Genomic DNA, 17,536 nt, shown 5'->3' on the forward strand with positions numbered 1-17,536 from the left:
ATAATCAGGACAGCCACAATTCCAGTCACTTCGGTGCGAAGTGTAGATTCGTCAATAGCCACATCTGGAGGCTGAACAAGCCATTGACTCCATAAAACTAAAACGAAACGGTCGCTCGGAGTAAACACTATTTCCAAGCACTTCACAGTCACAATAGCAGAAAGCCCGCAGCTTTTCCATTCGGAGGGTCACATTTTCTACCCGGTTTCCTTCACTTACAAAGGCGAGCTGGTACAGCTGGGGGAGGGTCAGAAGGAGGAAATCAACTCCCTCTATCCAGGGAATTGCAGCTGTTATTACAAATGGCCCCGAGAGCCCATTATAAGCGGCTGTGTGAAACTGCGTCCAAGGAGTGCCGGCTGTGTGGAGCCTCCTTAGACCCCCTCCCTGGCCCCTAGGATCCTCAGCGCCACTCCGCTTGGGTAGGGCCCCAGAGCCAAGGGGGAAAGGTGGTGGTACTCGGGGCCACTGTTTCAAGGCAGTTTCTGTGCAGACCAAGAGAAGGGCAAGGGCGGTGGCCCCAGGCGGGAAGCACAGACACCCAGCGCACCCCCACCTCCGGGAGGTGGTGCGCATGTCCTTAGGGGACTCCAACACTTGCAAAACAGTGCGCTCTTCTCCCAGCAAGGCAACTCAGCTAGTCTCTGTGCCGGTGCCCCACAACATGGTGCACACTCAGGAAACAGTGACCTTGACCGAAGGAGGAACGGGTCGCCTTTAAAAACACTTCAGTAAGGCCAGAGAGTTCAATCCGTGCTTCGCCATACCCTTCCATGGCCCAACACCGCTCACTGCCGCCTCCCAACCCCACTTGTGGTACAACATTCCTTCAACACTCCGGTAACAGCAACCAGTTGCAAAAAAGGGGACAGACAGGAAAAAAAAAAAATGTTACTTCTATTTAGCCCCATGAGGGTCCTTTCGTGGTACCGCATGTTTTACATTAAAACCAGCACCGCAAAAGATACGAGACGGTCTTTTAACTGCCATAAAATGTTCAAGTGTAGCATTTTGGGGTGCTCCCCGAAATTGCACCCACTCTTGCCCCCCCCTCCCCCAAAGTGGATCAGAAAGCAGTCCTGAAAAGTACAGCATGTAACTGTGATCATCGTCCCTCGTTCCACCACGGCTGGCCGATCCTGAGAGCATGCACCGTAGCCACGTGGTCGCCGGATTGCCCCGCAGAGTCTGCGCGAAATTGCAGCGACGAGGTTGGATTCTGCGAAAAAAGGAGTCCTGCTGACAGCCTGCGGTGCACTCTATAAAATCTGCTTTAAACAAGCCTAAGTCCTGGATTTCAAACAGTTTGGGGGGTCTCAACTTCAGTGACCCCATGAAAATAATAGCGATTTTTCGGCAGTATTTCTTAGTTTATTATCCCGTTTTCAAATGCTCGAGTCCTCCACCAGTCCAGTCCGGTGCAATCCTGGGCGAATCTCTTGGTCCCCAGCTACAGGCTGGTGTTGTGGCCACCCTGGTTGTTAGCTGCCAGGAACAAGAAGGTCGTCCCCAGTTCTGAGCCGCGCCCTCCCGCAAGCACCAGGGTCGCTGCAGGCCGCTCGAGGGCTCCGGGGAGAAGGCGGCTCGTGCACCGGGGCCGACAGAGGCCCGATGAACGAGTGTGCGGGAAGCTTTGCGTGTAGCTGTAGCCGTCGCGAATGTAGCCTCCTCACCGCCTCCTTGATGAGGTTTCCCGAGAGCACGAGCTGCTGCAGGAGCCGGTGCGGGTCGTCGTCGCCGGTGCGGGTCTCCGGTTGAGATCCGCGTCGCTGTTGCAGGCGGCGGGACGCGGCTGCGCTCCGGAGCCAACCCCGCCGGCACGGGCCCGAAAGAGGCTGCGGGTTGCTTGGCTTGCAGGTCCCCGGGGGTCCCTCAAGGCCGGGCGGCGGGGGCAGAGGGCACAGCGTGCTAGAGCCGGTGGTGAGCTCCGCCACGCAGTAGGGAGCCGCCCGGCCCCGCACGCGCCCACGCTCTCCCAGCACGCAGCGCACGGCCCCCGGGGGCGCCGGGTCCCCGGCCTCCGCAGACGCGGCCGGCCACAGCAGCTGCCTCGCCGGGGCCCCGGCCTTGTCCGCCGGCAGCGTCGCCAGGACCCGCGGGGGCGGAGGCGGGGCCGGGGGACCCGGGGCAGCACACGGTGAGGCCGGGCCGTCGTGCTCCGAGTCCAGCTGCAGCGTCTCGCCGATCTGGGCGATGAGCCGGTCCACGTCGGCCGAGCCGCCCAGAGTCACCGACTGCTGCAGCAGGAGGAAGCTGTCGTCGTCGTCCTCCCCCTCCGCCTCGTCGCCGGCTTCCTCCTCCTCCTCCCTCCGGCACGGCATGGCCCCCCGCCCGGGCCCCCGCGGCTGTGCGGGCGTCGCTGGCGGCTCGGTTGCCCGCGGGCTCGGCGGGCCGCGGCTGAGGCGGGAGCGGGGCGGAGGCCGGGGCTGAGCCGGGCCTGGGACGCGGAAGCCGGGGCCACCGGGCAGTGGCACCGCGCGCCTTACAGCCGCGGGAGCCGGAACGCTGCCGGCTCGGGTTGATTTGTAAACAATGGGTGACGTCGCGCGGCTCCTACCACTGCGCGCGGCCGGGGGATGCTGTGTCCTTGGCAGCCGGGAACCTGCAGGGCTAGGGGACACAGTGGAGCCCGGCTGCCCCGAAGCCTCACTGCCGTGTCTGCTGTGTGCGGGGAAGTACTGGGAAGCTGATTCAGGTTCGCTCAGCCGGGCCTAATTGGCATTTCACAAGATGGACACCTTGGGGGACTCGATTGGTTTCTTCCACACACAGTCACTTCCACACACTTACACCTCCACACACTCCCCTCAGCACGTCAAGTGGTTTGGTTTAGGCAGTGGCGTTTTTTTTTTTTTTTTTTTTTTTTTTTAAGGTTCGGGCGCCAGCGTCAGGCGAGGATGGAAAGGAGAGGGGGAGAGGCTAGGAATCGGTGTGGCGATTAGCGAAAAGATGTCAAAGATGGAAAAGAGAGTCTGTTGTCTGATATGGATGGCTGGGTTGGAAACTCCGCAAAACGTCCACAGATTAGTGTTTCTCGACTGCCACCCCCCACCCACCAGGGAGTCTAGGGGCTGCCTGGACTACTGGCCCTTTGTGAGGAGCTGTAATATGGAAAGTAAGTGTGTGTGTGTGTTTAAAGGAATTCACCAGCCAAATGGAGAATAGGCTCCTATAATGGGTAGCAAGGGAGGCACATGTTGAGCTGTTTATTTAAAGCAGAGCCCCGGCCATTTTAAGTATTCCAGATAGCATTGTTGAATTAATGGTTAACCAAGTCTTTATTTGTTTTTAAATATTTATTTATTTTGTGACAGAACCTTGTGTATCTCCTTGGATTGGCTGTGTAGCTGAGGATAACCTTGAACTCCTGATCCTCTTGCCTCCGCCTTGCTGTTGTGCGGCACTAGGTCAAGTTTGTTTAATGATTTATTATATAAAGTGTTGGGAATTACACCCAGGGCCTTGCGCATGATAGGCGTGCTTTACTTCCGAGCCATTAGAAAATCGACGACCTTCAAATTGACTGCACCAGACATCTGTGAGGTGACACACATCTGTAATCCCAACACTGGGAAGGTGGAGGCAGGAGTATTACAAGTTCAAAATCATTCTTGACTAAACAGCAAATTTGAAGCCAGCCTGATTGCATGAAACTCTGTGTTTCTTTCATTGGATAGCTCTGGTTTCTATTCCACCACTGGGGGGAAAACGCTGAATGTAAACTTAAAACGAATGAATTTTGTAATATGTAAATTGTACAATATAACGTTCTTTTAAAATTAGTCATAAAGCATTTGCACACAGACACACAGAAGCCAATGAAGAGGCTGACAGTGTGTACCAGGTATTTTCTAGTATTCAGCAGGAGCCAAGTTCAATTGGTTGGGGAGGCAGAGGTGTGAAGATTACTCAAACCCATGAGTTTTAGATTGAGACTGAACTCAAAAGAAAGTAAATGAGACTGAACTCTAGAGGACTTGAGTCTGGTTCCTAGCACTCATGTGGAGGCTCTAGGGGATGTAATAATGCCTTCTTCTGGCCTCCATGTGCACCAGGTACACATACATGCAGGCAAAACACCCATGCACATTTAAAACGTTTTAAAAAAGAAGACTTGGTAGCTGGTGAGATGGATGAGGGGAAGAGACGCTTACCACAAAGACTGACTGCCTGAGTTCAGGCCTCAGGACCCAGTGGTGGAAGGAAAGTACTAATTCCCATAAGTTGTCCTGCTGTGGAGTAATCCTTTTGTACACTGAAGATGTTTTGCTCTCATTGATTTAATAAAGAGCCAACTGGCCAATAGCTAGGCAGGAAGAGGTTAGATGGGAGAGCCAGACTGAGAGAATACTGGGAAGGAGGGCAGAGTTGCCAGCCAGACACAGAGGGAGCAGGATGTGTAGAAAATTAGCTAACAAGCCATGAGCCACATGGCAGCACATAAATTAATTAAAAAATGGATTAATTTAAGTTGTAAGAGCTAGTTAGTAACACGCCTAAGCTATTGACCGATCATTTATAATTAATAATGCGTCTCTGTGTCGTTATTTGGGAGCGGGATAATAGGACAGAAAAGTCTACCTACATTGTCCTTCATTCCCCAACCCCCTAAATAAATAAGTGTAACTTAATATTTTTAAAGAGAGTTAGGTTCATTTTTGTCAAGTGTAGAGGAAAGAATGTCAGAGCAGAGGAAAAGTCAGTTTCCTCCACCGCCCCCCCCCTTTGTTTTTTCAGACAAAATTTCCTGCAGCCTCAGCTGGCCTGGAATTCACTCTGTAACTGAACATGATCTTGAACTCCTGATCCTCCTGCATCTGCTTCCCAAGTACTGAGATTACAGGCTCTTGCCACAGTTCCCTGCTTGTAATAGAGCCAGTTTGGAGAAAGTCATCAGACTCCTAAATCTAGGTAATCTGGTCTTCTTCAGTGTTATAAAATTAAAATTAATTGTTGGCAGATAGTCTGCTCACCACCCCCACCTCCCCACCAGGCAAGATCTTACTCTGTAGTCCAGACTGGCCTAGAATTTCTGATAATCCTCCTGTCTTGGCCTCCTGAGTGTTGTGGTAGAAAGCATCTGGCACACTCCAAGCATTTTTTTTCCTTTGTAATTTAGATGCCATTTACTTTATGTATTTATTTGTTACTCTACTTAGAAACAAGACTGGATAGAAGTGATGAGACCAGTCAGGGAGTTCATTGTCTTTGATGTTAGGTGTGATGTTTGCTGCAGGTTCTGTGCATTGATGTCTTTTATAAGCTGAGGACATCCCCTTGTATTCCTGGTTTGTTGAAAATTGTTTTTAATCATGGAAAAGTAATTTTATTTATTTTATCTGATAAGTTTTCTCCTCATTTTGACTCATTATTCAAATGAAAGTATGGTCAAGGTAGGTTTTTATTGGCTGTATTATTTATACACCTGATTATTAAAAGTTTTAAGGTGACATAGGGAACCAGGTATGGTATACAAGCTTATAGTCCTAGCACCTGGTAGGCAGGTAGAAGGGTCAGGAGTTCAAGGGCAGTTTCTGCTATAGAGTTAGTTAGAGATCAGCCTGGGCTATATGAGATACTCTCTCATATAAAAAATAAAAATAAATAAGATGAGACAGGGAAGTGAAACAATTTAAAAAGTAGCACTTTATAATTTATGGGTTTTTTTTTTTCAGCTCAAAATATGTAAGCCCACAGGGCTGAATAGATGGCTCAGTGGTTAAGAGCACTTGTTGCTCCTCCAGAGGACCAGGATTTAATTCCCAGCACCCACATAGTGGTTCACAACATCTGTGATTCAGTACCAAGAGATCTGATGTTCTCTTCTGCCCTCCATGGGCTCCAAGCATGCATGTGGTACACATACATATGTGAAGACAAAACACCCTCACATAAAATAGAATGAATAAATATACAACATTTTTAGGCCTGATACATTATTGTGGGTATGAAAATGAAAAATGGTACAACTATTTTGGGAACAAGTCTGGCAGTTAGTTTCTTGTACAACTAAACACATACACATGTAGCTCAGTTCCAAACAGTATTTACCCAGGAGCAACAAACACACAAGCCACATCAAGGTCAATCATAGCAGCCTTATGGATCACAGTCCCAAATTCGATCCACCCAAGTGGTCCTCTACAGGAAATGGAAACCAACCTAAGGTACCTTCATATCATGATGGTGGCAGCGGGAAGTTCCCAAACAGTGTGCTCTGTGAAAGGAACCAGAGAAAAGAGTCAGAGAGTGATGCCATAGTGAAGTGTTGGGACAGACAAAGTATCTTTCTTTCCTTGTTTGAGACAGGGTCTAACTTTGTAACTCTGGCTGTCCTAGAACTCATTATATAGACCAGGTTGGCCTCAGATTCGCAGAGATCTATCTGCCTGACAAGTGATGTGGAATAATCCTTTTGTACATTGTGAATATGTATTATTCTCATTGGTTTAATAAAGAGCCAACTGGCCAATAGCTAGGCAGGAAGAGGTTAGGTGGGAGAGCCAGACTAAGAAAACACTGGGAAAAAGGAGGGCCAAGTTGCCAGGAGACATAGAGAAAGCAGGAGATGATTTGCCATGCTGAAAAAAATGTACTGCTGCCACATGGTAGAGCATAGATAAGAAATATGGGTTAAATCAAGTTGTAAGAGTTGGTTAGTAACAAGCCTAAGCTATTGGGTGAGCATTTATAGTTAATAATAATAAGTCTCTGTGTGGTTTTTGGGAGTTGGCTGGTGGGACAGAAACTCCCAGCTACATCCAAGTGCTGGGATTAAAGGCATGCACCTCCATGCCCATCAGACAAAGTAATTTTCAATGGGGACAAATCAGAGGACTGGTATCATCGGAGAGGTTCTGAAGAGGCTTGACGGACCCTTGGTGGGAGGGTTGATACCCTTATCTCTACCCTTTGTTCTGGATCTCACAGGGGTAGGCTTCAGTAGGAATTCAACTAATGGTGTATTTCAGGATTCATCATAAATTTTACACAATAGGTTAAAAACTACAAAAAAAATTCTAACTTTTGGTTACTAACAGGCATGCTGATATGTTTAGAGGGGAGGTGTACTGATTAATGCTGGTACTTTCTTCAGTACACCAACATGGGAGATGGATTAATGTAAGGCAGAAGCACAGGTAGGTATATGAAAAACAACAGAAACTTAGCTACTATATGACCCACATGTGAGCAAGATGCTCTCAGATGTGTACCTAAAATAATGCAAAAATTATGTCCACACAAAAACTTGTATACAAACATTAATAGCAACACCACTCAAGTGTTCAGCAACTGATGAATGAAATGTATATCCATACTTTGGATTGTTATCACTATAAAGGAGTGACATGCTGATATAACACAGGTGAGACTTGAAACATTATGTTGAGTGAAAGAAGCTGGGGGGCTGGGAAAATAGAGGGGCTTACTGTCATCCCAGCACATGGGAGGCAGAGGCAGGTAGATCTCTTGAGTTAGGGGTCAGTCTGGTCCTGGTCGACATAGGGAGTTCCAGACCAGTCAGAGTTACATGGTGAGACCCTGCCAAAAACAAAACAAAACAAAACAACAAACAAACAAACAAAGAAAAAAACCCAAAAAGTCTGAATTGAGAACTCCATAGAGACACAAAGCAGAATAGTGACTGACTGTTGCCAGGCCATGTGAAGAGAAGGGAATAGGACTAATTGGGTGATGAAAATGTTTTAGAATTAGTGGTGATATCTGTTGAATACAATACACCCAAAATCACTGAAAAGCTGGGCATGGTGGTACGTACCTACAGTTCCTGAACTTGGGAGGTGGAGATGCGAAGATTGAAGGTCCTCTGCAGCTACATAGTAAGTTCAAGGCCAGCCTGGGCTACGTAGGTAAGACTCTGTCTCAAAAAACAACCCCCCTTCAATAAACCTACCACCAACGAAGTAGCAAGGAGAGATGGGGGGCTGGGGATATGGCTCAGTTAGCAAAGGGCTTGTCCAGCATGCATGAGGCCATGGGTTCCATCTCCAGACCTCAGCCAAGCAAACAGAACCCCAGAAAATGTTGAAGTGCATACTTTAGAATGGCAGCTTTCATGTTCTGGGAAGTCCGTCTCTTTCTCACCTCCTCTCTCCTTTACTTTTGTTGCTGCTGCTGGACTCCAAGGCTTGCACATGCTATATGTTAGATGAGTTCTAATTGGGATCTAGCCTAGTCTCAAAATTTAAAGCATTTGAGAAGCAGAGTTCAAGGCTGGCCAGGGCTGCATAGTAAAAAGCTCTCTACAAGAAAAGAAAAAAGCTATAATAACAAATGTTAAGGGTAAAATGTAGATACAGGATAACAGGGTATTGTTTACTGTCAAGTTTTTCAGTTTGGCTTGCTGTTAAGAACTTTAGGATGGCCGGGCGGTGGTGGCGCACACCTTTAATCCCAGCATTTGGGAGGCAGTGGCAGGTGGATCTTCAAATTCCAGGTCAGCCTGGTCTACAGAATGAATTCCAGGACAGCCAGGGCTATACAGAGAAACCCACTCTCAAAAAAACAAACAAACAACAAATAAACAAAAAACCAAAACAACAACAACAACAACAAAAAACCACCACCAACAACAAAAAACCCCAACCAAACAAAAAAGAACTTTAGGATCACTCAACCTCAGAAAAGGGGAGAGAATTGTGTGCCCAGTACAGGTAGGGACAGGGATGAGGATGGAGGGGAGCGGGTAGAGGGGAGGGCAATGGAACACCTCCTGCAAGGTTGGCAGGCAGGCACACAGGGGAAATGTGTAAGTTTGCAGTCCAAGGATGAAAGGATTTCCTTGGCCTGCTGTGAGTTGACCAAATGCTTCTCAACTGTGGGTGGTCACACTAGAAGAGGAGGTGAGACTATTTCAAAAGCCAGCAGGGTCCCTGAATTGCATGAGAAGCTGCAAGGCGGACAAAGGCTGGCCTTCACCGCTCCCTTGGTAGCCAACCAGCTCCCCAGGCGCAGACCGCCCGCCCGCACGCTGGAAGAGCCAGCCCGGAGGAGCAGGGATTTGTACAAAGATGAGAATTCAAGAGATCAGGGGATGGAAACCGTTGCTAAGAGGTCTGAAGGATGTTTTAAATGCCTCTCAGTGGAGCTGCTGAGGAAGATGTGGAAGGCTGAAGTTCTGAGAGCTGCTGCTGGGGTGGGAAAGGGGAGCAGCTGCCGGCGGCGAACAGGTGCCAGAGCCCTGGATCTCGAGCACAGAGGTTAAAATGGACACAGCCACATTGGTAGAACATTCCCTCATTAATAAAGGGAGAAAGCCCTCAGGCAGGAAGGTTCAGAGGGATGCTATCTGGGGTGGGAAGCTTACCAGAACTGGAGTGAACAGTGTCTCTCCAAAATCCTAAAAACCAGGACTTTGTACATCGACCTTCGCACTGGGTGAGTGTGGGTCCTGCTGCTGTCACTGGCATGTGCATAGAGTGAGGATATTGTGGACAGAGACACACAAAGAGAACCCCAGATACTGGATAATTTTCAAGGCTACATCTCAGATCGGCAGCTCAGGGTTTCACAGCTTTCATAGTGAGCATTGGATCACACCAGGCCTGTCAGGGACCAGGATGAAGAGATGGGAAGACAAAGGAGCAGTACACCTCTGTCGGCATGCCAATCATAGGCAAGAATAGCCACGTGAGGATCCCGGCTGAGGGATCATGAGGATGACAGACAGGCTGAAGTGCATGGGATTGTACTTCGTTCCTAAAGGAGCAGCCATGAAGCCGAGGCTGTGATGTGCAGTATGATTGGCTGTCGATGTTGAGGGGAGGCAGTCTCTGTGTGCAGAGGTTTAGTGCCTGTCTGGATGCCCTGGCTGGCTGTGGTGTAGACAGCACTGTGAGTTAGGAAACACACAGTCAGCATGGTTCAGTATCTACTTTTAAAGTCGTTATATTAATTTAAATAGATAAAACAACAACACGACTCAAAAGGCCAATTGTAGCATTTGGTGCTTGTTTCTTTCAAAGATATTTTATGAATTTTGCTCAATGATTTTTGTGTTTATTATTTGTATTCTACCTCTCTGTGTCAGATAAGTAGCAGCTCTAGTACAGATTGCTGTTTATTTCCAATAACCATTTCTACCTGTAATAAGCTCTGACCTCTGGTTGCATCTGGGCTACAAGACTGCATGTATCAGGGCTGGAGAGACGGCTAAGTGGTTAAGAGCACTGGTTCCTTTTCCAGAGGACCCGAGTTCCCCATCGCCCATATGGCAGCTCACAATTGTAACTCCAGTTCCAGGGGGTCTAATAACCATTTCTGGCCTCTGTGGGCACCCTACACACAAGTGCTGCACATACATATAGGAAAAATATTCATGTAGTGGGTGTCCGTTCCAGCTTTGACCTGGAAATACTACCCCCTTTGAGGCTTCAGCAACTGTCATGCCTACAAGGCGGAGCTGAGAGAGGACCCCTGAAGACCCGGGATCTGGATGGGGGAGCTCTCTTGGTTCCTGGACCCTGGACGCTGGAGATAGACCGAGCAGAGTTCTCCAGAGAACACCGCCGCCAGACTGTGCTACACTTTTCCCAGACCCTGTAAACTATCCCTTTGCTTGTAAGTTACCCCACAAAATAAACCTCCCTTTTAACTACGGGGAGTTGCCTTAATATTTTAACCAATATATTCATATACATAAAATAAAAATAAAATTTAAGACAAAAACACATAAAAAGACTGTATATTTCCATTCCTTTTGCAAACAGGTGTGGCCGTGTAATTAAGTTCTGGACAATGAGATATAAGTAGAAAGTATGTCGCCCCTTGGGGACATTTCCCTCTAAGAGGCAAGGCTTCATCTTCATCTTTTTGCTTGTCTGATTTTATTTTTACAGTTAAAAGTGTCTCGCTAAACGGCTCAGGCTGGTGTTGAACTTTGCATCCTGCTATCTCAGTCTGTCTCAGTCTCTTTATCACAGGGTGCCCCACCACACCCAGATTGTTTTCTTTCGTTTTGTTGTCTGGAACGTGGATGTGATGGCTAAGCTCTCGAAGTCATGTTGAACTCTGAGGCTGAGAGGAAATGGCAGTGGAAGTAGTGAACCCTCAAAGACAACAAAGTCGATACTGACTGCTTAGGGGTCTCGTCTAGATGAGAAAGAAGCAGCCTATCCTGCCCAGCCAACCAGGACCTTTCTTCTTTTTTTTTTTTTTTCTTTTTTTTTTGGTTTTTCGAGACAGGGTTTCTCTGTGTAGCTTTGCGCCTTTCCTGGAACTCACTTGGTAGCCCAGGCTGGCCTCGAACTCACAGAGATCCGCCTGGCTCTGCCTCCCGAGTGCTGGGATTAAAGGCGTGCGCCACCACCGCCCGACCAACCAGGACCTTTCAAAAGATGACACCATGACCAGAAAATCTGCAGGGTGGTTTGAAATCACCAATCACCTGCAGAGTACCAGAGTAGGTAACAGACAATAATTGTCACTACCAAACATGTTATTTTTAGTAGATTTCTGAGATATAATTTACATGCTAGAAATTTCCCTCATTTAAAGCCTGCAGTTTAGTGGCTGTTAGAGGTTTAGAGTTATGCAGCCATTACCGTAACCTAATTTTAGGACATTTGCATTTCCCCAAAAGGAAACTTTTTACCCATTTATCTAAGTTAGGTATTTATTCTCTTCCTGACCTCCCCTGGAAAGTGCTTCACCTCAGTTTTTTCCTTTAGTCTTCCAGTAACCTCTGAGTTTGGTACTGTTATCTCTTTATTATTATTATTATTAAGGAATTTTTATTATTAAGAAATTTCCTATTCATTTTACATACCAACCACAGATCCTCTCCTCCCTCCTCCCGGCCCCCAGGCTTCCCCCCAAACCCACCCCCCATTCCCACCTCCTCCAAGGCAAGGTCTCCCATGGGGAGTCAGCAGAGCCTGGTACATTCAGCTGAGGCAGGTCCAAGCCCCTCCCCCTGCACCAAGGCTGCACAAGGTGTCACACCATAGGCACTGGGCTCCAAAAAGCCAGTTCATGCTTCAGGGACAGATCCCTATCCCACTGCCTGGAGGCCCCCTAAACAGTTCAAACTAAACAACTGTCTCTCCTATCCAGAGGGCCTAGTCCATGGTACTGTTATCTCTTTTTCTTCCTTTTTTTTTAAAGGTTAATTTTTTAAAAATTGTGAATTATGTGTATGGATTCGTGTCTGTGTATGGGTTTATGAACACCTGCAGATGTTTAAGGAGTCCATTGGAACCTCTGGAGCTAGAGTTAAAAGCAAGTTGTGAACTGAACAATGTGGGCGCTGGGAATGAAATCCATATTATGGCTGGGAACCAAACCCAAGTCCTCTGAAAAAAAAAGGTAATTATTCTTAACCGTTTGGACTGGACAATCTTTCTAGTCCCCACACAAACTCTTAGTGCTGTGGACAATCTTTCTAGTCCCCACACAAACTCTTAGTGCTGGGGCTAGGATTCAGACTCAGGTTGTGTGTGTGTGTGTGTGTGTGTGTTATTTAAATTTTAATGTATATGGGTATTTTGCCTGTTTGTATGTCTGTGCACCATGTATGTGTCTGGTGCCCATAGAGGCTGGGAGAGGCATAGGATCCCTTGGAACTGGAGTTATAGAGGGTTGTGAGCCACTGTGTGAGTGCTAGGAACTGAATCTAGATCCTCTAGAAGAGCAGTAAGTGCTTTTAACCACTGAGCCATCTCTCCAGTCCTATTATTAATTATTAATTAATTAAATTTGATTTTTTTGAGTCAGAGTTTCTCTGTGTAGCCTTGGCTGTCCTGGAACTCACTCTGTAGACCAACCAAGCTGGCCTCAAACTCAGAGATTTGCCTGTCTCTGCCTCCTGAGTGCTGGGATTAAAGGCTTGGACCTCCACCTGGCTTTTTTTTTTTTTAATCATTCAGGCTGGCCTTGAACTCTCTGCGTGGTTGAAGATGCTCTTGAACTACTACTGATCCTCCTGCCTTTCACTTCCTGAGTGCAGGGATTACAGGTGTGGACCATCACACCCAGCTGAAACTCAGTTTGAACCCGTGCCAAAGTCTGACCTCCTCAAACTGCTACCCAGAACCCTTCCTTCCTTACTTCCTTTCTTTCTTCCTTCCTTCCTCTCTCCCTTCCTTCCTTCCTTCTCCCCCCTCCCTCTCCCTCTCTTCCTCTCTCTCTTTCCCTCTCTCTCTTTCTCTCTTCTTTCTGTGCTGGAGATCCAGCCCAGGGTCTTGCACACTGGGCAAAGCTCTCTGCCTTGTTCTTACTCGACAAGGCCTGATGAGGGTTCCCCCAGCGCCCTGGCCAGCAGTCATGCCCTATTTCTGTCTCGTTGCCTATGCCCTTTGCATTTCCTTGGCCAGCCATGTGCCATTTGTGTCCAAGCCCAGACTCTTCTTTTACTCCAGTGCTGACAGATCAGCTCAAGCTGTCCGGGCCTGCTCAGGTTACCCAGCACTCCCATGCAGGACAGGTTTAGACTGTTTCCTGGGCGCCCCTTAGACACTTCCCATGGCATCCTAGAGCTTTGGACCTTCCTTGTCTTCCACCCCCACACAATCCCTTTGCTCCTGACATGCTGGGCCCATGCCAGCTTCCAAATGTGTCTAATACGTTCCTGTCCCTCTGTGCGTGGCCTTGTTCCTTGTGTTGAAAATGCCTTTGCCCAGTCTCCAGAGAATGAAATCCTACCCATTCCGGCTACAAATTCTCCATGAAGCTGGCTCTGCTCCTGCCAGCAGCCAATCATTTCCCGGGCCTCCTCCCTGCCCCCACTCCACTTACTTCCCTAGGCTCACTTCTTGCCTAGTGACTGGGGCTCCTCTAGCCTGTAGGATCCTTCAGTTCAGGGGCAGTCTTATGATTGGCTCAGCGGGAGTCATTTGCTCCACTCTGGTGCAAAACACATGCATTGAGGTTAGAGGATCAGAGGATCCCCAAAGAGATGCTGGGTGAATCAAAAGAGAACTATGTCTAAGATGGTGGATGGGACGATGCTTTCCCATAAGGCCTGAGTAAAAGCACTGTTTCATTTCATTAACTTTCTTTTTCATTGCTGCAGATCCAGCCCAGAGTCTCATGAATGCTAGGCAAGTGTTCTACTTTGAGCTAGGACCCTAACCCTTATTAAGTTCTTTGATTTAATTCACTTGTTCAACCAAAAAAAAGGTTGAGTGAGCCAAACAGAACTCAGTCTTTAACCTAGGGAGACAGTGACATTAATCAGACCATTATACAAACAGATCTAGAAGTACAGCGAATGTCAAATGAAAACCTGGAATGCAAAGATAGAGTCTCTAGAAAGGGTCTGCACTTCCTAGTGCCGATGACTGTGACCAGGACAAGGTTTTTTACTTCATAATTAGGATGTTCCTTTAAATTCACATGTTCCAGAATAGCTACTTTTGGACTTAATTCACACCGACGTGTAAACAAAGGTGTAAGGCCACTCTCTCTTCTTACCACTTTGAAAGAAGATAAATCCCATGAATGGAGATGTGTAAACCTGGGGGGTTGGAGGCTAATCTCCCGATGCATGGAAGTGAAGTAGGGGGGGATGTTAGTCCCTCTCCCCTCCTTTCCTCTTCCCACTCTTCCTTTTAAAATAATGTGTGTGTGTGTGTGTGTGTGTGTGTGTGTGTGTGTGTGTGTGTGATTGAAAAAGCCAGAGCAGTAAGTCAGATATCTTCCTGTACTGCTTCTCACCTTTTCTTGCTTTCTTTTTCTTTTGAGACAGGTTTTCTCACTAAACCTGAAGGTCACCATTACAGCTAGGCTGGCTAGCCAGTGAGCTCTCAAAGGATCTTCCTTCCTTTGTCCCTCAACACTGAGCTTCCCTTTCTTTTGTGGCAAACACTCTCACCCACTCAGCCACCTCCCCAACACCCCCTTCCTTTCTCTTTATTTCTGTGATGTGGGAAGATCACATCCAAGGCCTTGCACCGCTAGACAAAGTTTGAATGAGAATAGTCTCCATTAGCTTATATATTTGAATGTTTGATTCCCAGTGGTGGGAACTATTTAGGAAGGATTAGGAGGTGTGGCCTTGTTGGAGGAGATATGTTACTAAGGTGTGGGCTTTGAGGTTTTAAAAGCCCTCACCACGCCCAGTCTCTCTCTCTCTGCCTGCAGCTTATGGATCAGATATGTTCTCAGATACTGCTCCAGCGCTATGCCTGCCTACCTGCTGCCCCTGCTCCCTGCCATGTTGATCATAAATTCTAAACCCCTGAAACTGTTAGTAAACCCCCCAAATTAAATGCTTCCTTTTATAAGCTGCCTTGGTCATGGTGTCTCTTCACTAAATAGTAGCTAAGACATTCTGCCGCTCAGCTATGTTTGTCACTGTTTGTATAACACACTGAGCAAATTGACTTAAAGGGAGAGGGCTTGATTTTGGCTCATACTTCCAAAGATCTGGGCCTAGGGTGGGGCAGGAAGTCCTGACAGGGAGTCCATGGTGGAGCAAGGTGGTAGAGAGGAAGCAAGGAGGGATGGAGAGAGGGAGAGAAGGATGGATGGATGGATGGATGGATGGATGGATGGATGGATGGATGGATGGATGGAGGAAGGGAGAGAGAGGGTGGAGGGCAAGATCTCCCTTTCAAAGGCACACCTCCAGTGACTTCACCATAGCCCAGGCCACTCTGGAACCTGGAGTGTGTGTTGCTACCTTCGAAGTCCCCAGCAGCATGCAGAGCCTCCTGCCTGCTTTTGATGGGACAGCAGAAATCCAATGCAAAGGGTCTGGTCTGTTTGCAGGCTTTAGCAGCCACTGAAAGGCGCTGTGCTCATTAGGGTTTTTTTTTTTTTTTTTTTAAATCGGCTCAACACAACAAACACAACTCGACACAACAGGAACCTTAATGGAGAAAATGCCTCCATCATATTTAAGGGGTTAAACTCTCCCACAAGTGAATTTAGGTTTCAGTTCTCTAAGAAGGGCAAAACATATCTCTCCCAACAAAGGGCCATTTATCTACAATACCCTTGCAGTCAGGGATGAGAGAGAGAACAAACACAAGGTCTAAGCCAGCCCCACAATGTCTCAAGTACAAGTCTTGCGGCTCCTTCTGGGTCTCGTCCAGACTTGCTTAAGCTTGTGCAAGTATGTCCAAAAATGATAAGACTGAACCCCAGCAAATTACAAGTATACTAGTGTAACTGCTGCTTGCTTAACCAATTATGTATGAGATGGCCTAACTGTCCCTGAAACCCCCTTAGCTGTGCTTAAAGGGTGCCTGCACACTCCTCTCATGGCCGTCTCCATTTCTGTACAGGTGAACAACTCCTCACGCATGCTGAAATATTAGTAAATGCTCTTTGCTCTTGCATACTTTTGGAATCTGGGGTCTTTCTTCAGCGTTTTCTTGGACCCCTAAAATATCAAGTCTCTGTGGTATTTTCTTGATTAATGATTGATGTGGGAGGGCACAGACATCATGGGCGGTATCACTGGGCAGGTGTTCCTGGGAGCTAAAAGACTTGACTCTAGGAGCAAGCCAGTAAGCAGCACTGCTCCATGGTTTCTGCTTCCTTTCCTTCCCTGAGTTCCTGCCCTGGCTTCTCTCAACAGACCGTGATATAGTGGTATTTTATTTGTACTGAAATGTGATTTTAATTGTATGTTAATAAATAAAGTTCCCCGGGGGTTAGAGCTATTAGAGCCATAGCAAGAGCGTGGCGGTGGTGGCGCACGCCTTTAATCCCAGCACTTGGTAGACAGAGCTAGGTAGATCTCTGTGTGTTCAAGGATACAGCCAGCATTGGAGACACACGCCTTTAATCTCAATACCAACCATAGAAGACCTGGAAGTCTCTACAGACAGGCAGTGACGAGGCAGTCATGTGTTTGGGTTTACAACTAATGAGAAGGCAGAACAGAAAGACTATATAAAGACAAACACACAGGAAGTAAGTCTTTTTCGGAGAGGTCTCTTGGCTTAAGAGGCTAGCTGCAGGGTAAGGCTCTTAGCTCTGATCTCTTGGCTTTCTTCTTTGCATTGGTTCTGTGTTTTTTATTTAATAAGACGGTTGGTTACATCTACACCGTGACCTTGGGTATATAAGCCAAATCAACTCTTTCCTCCCTGAGTTGCTTTTGGTCATGGTCTTTATCATAGCAATACAAGCAACCTAGGACAGTGACCATCATCCCATCTTCCCTCACATCTGCCCCCTGGACAGTTACTCATCACACCATCCTCCCTCGGATCTGTCCCCCGTGCCAGGCCTGGCTGCTTGGCAGGGCTCTGGCTTTCAGAACTTAGCTCTTACCTCTGCTGTGACAGCCTTAATGGCAGGGTGCCCCAGCCTGGGGTCAGTGTGTGAGCTTTCTGGGGCAAGGGGCAGGACTCACTTGGCTCCTAGTCTCCACCCTGAGCTGGGGCCTGGGAAGTGCAGAGTGCTTCCAGGCCTTATCTCTGCTGGCCTTTGCCTAGGACCAGGTTATTCCCGGCTATGGTGGGAAAATGACCTCTGACATGGCATTTCTGGTGCTTTGGTCATTTTTAGTCGTAAAGGATTGGCTTTTCTCCCCTTTGACTCATCATGTCTGATCTTTAAG

General features: G+C 47.7%; 1 protein-coding gene across 1 annotated transcript; it reads right to left on the reverse strand.

The window, feature by feature from the left end:
• Nucleotides 1-881: 881 nt before the first annotated feature.
• Nucleotides 882-2,491, reverse strand: Frat1 (FRAT regulator of WNT signaling pathway 1). The gene has a single exon (XM_059246583.1). It carries the CDS (start codon nucleotides 2,319-2,321, stop codon nucleotides 1,482-1,484), a length of 840 nt encoding a protein of 279 aa, XP_059102566.1. The 5' UTR covers nucleotides 2,322-2,491; the 3' UTR covers nucleotides 882-1,481.
• Nucleotides 2,492-17,536: the final 15,045 nt, after the last annotated feature.

Source organism: Peromyscus eremicus, chromosome 1 (assembly GCF_949786415.1).
Source record: "Peromyscus eremicus chromosome 1, PerEre_H2_v1, whole genome shotgun sequence".
Classification (NCBI taxonomy): domain Eukaryota; kingdom Metazoa; phylum Chordata; class Mammalia; order Rodentia; family Cricetidae; genus Peromyscus; species Peromyscus eremicus.